General features: G+C 49.5%; 1 protein-coding gene across 1 annotated transcript; it reads left to right on the top strand.

The window, feature by feature from the left end:
- Positions 1 to 483: 483 nt before the first annotated feature.
- LOC136453909 (uncharacterized) lies at positions 484 to 3,938 on the top strand. The gene is made up of 2 exons (XM_066454463.1): positions 484 to 966; positions 1,798 to 3,938. Exons 1-2 carry the CDS (start codon positions 692 to 694, stop codon positions 3,173 to 3,175), a joined length of 1,653 nt encoding a protein of 550 aa, XP_066310560.1. The 5' UTR covers positions 484 to 691; the 3' UTR covers positions 3,176 to 3,938.
- Positions 3,939 to 4,275: the final 337 nt, after the last annotated feature.

Genomic DNA, 4,275 nt, shown 5'->3' on the forward strand with positions numbered 1-4,275 from the left:
TTCATGAGGGATCATATAAGCAGAACCATTAATTTAATCTGCCAAAGAAAGAGCCCTAACTGACAATGTCATGGTGTTATCATTACTGGCATGTTACGCCGAGAGGCGCAGACGCGACTGATCGCGTGACCGGAGACGGACACGCACCCGTCCACGGCCCCACCGCTCAGCGCCGCGGTGAGCCGCACGTGGTCCCACCTGTCACGGTCACGCGCCGTTACAACCTGTCGGTGCGCGGAGCGGAGAAGGGGCTCTCCCCCCTACTTCCCACCCGAAAACGAAACCACAGCTCGCTGGGGCACTCCCTAATTAAGGGCCCACTGATGCCACCTCCGCTCTGCCAAACCTTCACATCAAACGCTCACCTACACGTGGGACCCAACTACGAGGGCCCCAGACGTCATGTGGTTCTGAGTCGTCTACGAGGAGTGGCTGATCTCCGCCGCAGGAGGTGTCAGTGCGGTCAGCAGCTTTAATACGAACAGCCTCACTCCCGATGGAGAAGAAAACGAAACAGAACGGCCAGTGGAAGCCGCCGTGCCGAGGCGGACGGACACGGCCGGAGGATACCCACCCGCACCTCCGCCTCGGAGGAATGCCGCGACGAGTAGCGCGGCCGCCGCTGTAACGGTTGCTAGCTAGCCGCTCGGCTCGGAGGGAGCGCGGGAGGGAGCTAGCGTGGAGGAGGCTAATGGGGGTGTGGAGGGAGGGCGCGGGGTGGTGCTTCTGCTCCGGCGGAGGCGGCGACGACGGGGGTAGGTTGGAGCGGGTCAAGGCGGCGATCTTCTCCGCCAGGGCCTCCGCGCTGGCGGCGGTCCGTGCGCAGGGGCATCACGGCAGCGGGCTCCTGATCCACCGGAACCTGCTGCTCACCACGCACGGCAACCTGCCCTCCGCGGCCGCCGCGGAGGACGCCGACGCGCTGCTCGGGCACGGCCACCTCGTCGCGCGGCTCGAACCGCACAGGTAATATAACAACACCAATGCTAGTTCCTGCTCCCGTCCGGATCACCGCGCTCTTTTTCCCCTGTTCCTGCTTGCGCGTTCGTGGGAGCGTGGGGGACTCTGGCTATGGGGTTTTTACAGTGATTGCAGTGTAATTAGCCTGAGATCTGCCTGCGGCCGAGCAGGCATGACCGGTCGCTGCCGAGCGGGGCCCCACGCGATGGCATTCCGCATTCGTCGGATTTGTCGGTGGTGGTGGGCGAGCTGTTGCTGGGGCTCATGATGTGCCGTAATGTCGCTGATTATGAAAGGGAATGGCTTCTCAATTGTGGGGTTTCTGTTGGGTAGTTAGCAGTAGCAATAGTTGATGCAATGATGGTGGCATGAGTTACAATACAACCCAAGCAGGTGCTCACAAGCTGGGCACTGTAAATGGTGCCTTTTGGTTGTGGGAATCGGCGTTGGTAGTTTGGAGAAGGTTGCGTACATCTTTCTTGTTTTTTTTTCCTGAATGCAGTACTGGCCTAAAGTTTTTTTTCCCCCTTGCAAAGGCTTTTATGAGTTATGACACCCACAGGCAATAAAGTGGTTCATGATTCATGATGAAAAAAGTAGTAGCAATCCTGGGTAAAAGTTCAAAGTGCCCTGATTTTCCCATTTTATGTCATCTCAGATGAACTTTGCTGCTCAGTCATAAAATTATCTGAAAAGTAGTAGCACATTATGATTGCTATTTATATTATACTATTATTGTTTTTGTTTTTTACTTCGATGAATTCTTCAGCCTTCTTGATATTTGTTGATTCTGAGTCCAGTGTTACGGTCTCTCTGAAATGATTGTTTTATGTGCAGATTTTTCATCACCAGCTCGATTCTTGATCTTACAATAGTTGGTCTTGATTATACAGAGGGTGACTCGACCCAACAGGGTCAGCAACCTCACTATTTGAAAACAAGCTGCAAACCAAGCCTAGATCATGGAAGTGCTGTGTACCTGCTCGGACATACAGGGAAAAAAGAACTGGTGATTGGTGAGGGGAAGGTAGTTATTGGCACAGACAACCTCATAAAATTCTCAGCTGATGGGGTAACATGGTGCCCTGGGTCTGCTGGTTTTGATGCCCAAGGGAACCTAGCTTTCATGATCTGTGATCCAATGAAGCTGGCCTCTTCTCCCACTGCAAGATCGTCCTCGGCATCCTCATCCTCATCACATTCATGGAAGAAGGATCACCCAATGCAATTTGGGATTCCCATATCTGTAGTTTGCGATTGGTTGTATCAGCACTGGCAGGGCAGCTTGGACGAGGTTAGCAAGCCAAAGTTACCCCTTGTTCGGCTGATGTCCAGCAGGAGTGATCACTCAAGCACCTCGTTCACTCGTCGTCATGTGTTCAAGCCTGACGATGATAATGATGATGCATCCGTTTGTTCAAAGCCTAAACATCTGCAGGCATCAGGAAGCACAGCCACTGCAAGGATTTCACATGAAGCAAATCCTATAGTTGATCTGCGCACAAGCAGTGAGCAGGGTATTGCGACTCCAGAAATATATGAATCACCAAGGCGAAGTTCTTGTCAGGATCAGAAGAACGCTGCTGCACCAATTCAACTCTTGGACATCAACTTTCCACCCAGGGTTCCAAAGACTATCTATCTACCACTGCCTCTGAAGCAAATGCTTTCTGATGAGAACAATGTTGAAACATCCAAGCCAAAAAATAGGTCGAAAGACAATGGCTTCCCATCAGGGCTGATATGGCACCGTAATAGTGAGGCTGAGTGTAGGGACCCTCCAGTAGCTCTTCGGCATATGGATTGTAGCAGCGAGGGACAGTCGAGCTCGTCACCTGCTGAGATACTGGAGTATGGAGGTCAAGACCAGTACAGCAGCGAGGAGGAAACAATGTACTCAGCTGAAACTATGGAAAGCAGGAACATTCCAAGCCCCAGGGAGAAACATGTGGGGAGGAGCCAGAGTTGTGTCACCTACAGCAGGTGGATCTCTCCAAGGACCTCATCAATGCAGAATGGAACCTTGCGAAAGCAGCATACACTGATCCCTGTGCGGAAGACACACTCACAGAACACGGCTCTGCCGCAGAGGAGTCATGACTACTTAAGCCCAACAGTCTCCTCAGCCATGAAGAAGAGGAACTCCATGGAACAGCAGCAGCCCACAAAGCCTCGAAGGAGCACTGTCCAGTCTTCTCCAAAATGGATGTTTTGATGGTTTTATCTATATCTAGTTTTGTGGTGGAAACAATGGAGAAAGCAAATGCCTACTTGGTGAAAACCTACTGCTCCTATGTTTCCTACTCAAAACTTACCTGTAAGTCGATGCTCTCTTCCCTCAGTACTCTACTTCTCTCTCTGGGATCCTGTGTGCAGAATGGCATGGATAAATAAAGAGAAACAAAAAGGAAAAGAAAAGCAAAAATCATCACAAAAGGTTACAAGTGAAATGTGTTGAAGGCAGCATTTGTGAGCTGCGACAAGGGCTGTTATCTTGGTGTGTTCATTTGATAAGAACTGCTACAGACTCTAGTGTTCAGCTTACAATTTTCAACTAAACATTTTTAATATGTTTTCTTTTGGTATTTTTCTATTCATCCATAGTCATGGTGACTGTAATCATTTTGTTTGGTACTGTGCTGCGGTCTTATGTACCATGTGTGTCATCCTGAATTAGACCAGGAAATAGGTTGAGAGTTGGCTACCAAGTGAGTTTTTTCTTTTTCACTTTACCACTTGAAGCAGATACTGCAACAGTGTTGGCTGCGTGTCAGACAATATAGCAATGTAAATAGCTTTGTGCTGAATGATGTGGCAGAGTTCATTGTGGTCCTTTCCTGTATTGTATGTAGTTCAGTACTTGAGGAAGGGCCAATTTGGTAATGCTCTAGCTCCTCTTATCTCAATATATAAGGCTCCAGCGTTGGCTCTCTTGTGGAGCTAAAGCTGTTTTGAGAAACGTCTTGAATGGCAGTTTTATTATAATTTGTGCCAAGTTTGTGACAAACTGGGAGACTTGAATGGCAGTTTTATTATAATTTGTGCCAAGTTTGTGACAAACTGGGAGAAGGCTTTGCCGTCCAAAATGGCTCCGCCACCTCTGGGCTTCTAAACAAGATCAGCATTTCTTGTACACGTAGCATTTGGGTCATTTTGGCGGAAATTCATCAGTGTTCTCTACCAAAATTTTCTGGTTGAAGAAATTTGGGATTCTGTCATGATCAGGCACCTGCACTGTACCATCGGTTTTGCAACGCCTCTGCTTTGAGTAGAGTAGTGACTAGTCGTCTATTGCATGATCTACAGGATTTGCGC

Source organism: Miscanthus floridulus, chromosome 5 (genome assembly GCF_019320115.1).
Source record: "Miscanthus floridulus cultivar M001 chromosome 5, ASM1932011v1, whole genome shotgun sequence".
NCBI lineage: Eukaryota > Viridiplantae > Streptophyta > Magnoliopsida > Poales > Poaceae > Miscanthus > Miscanthus floridulus.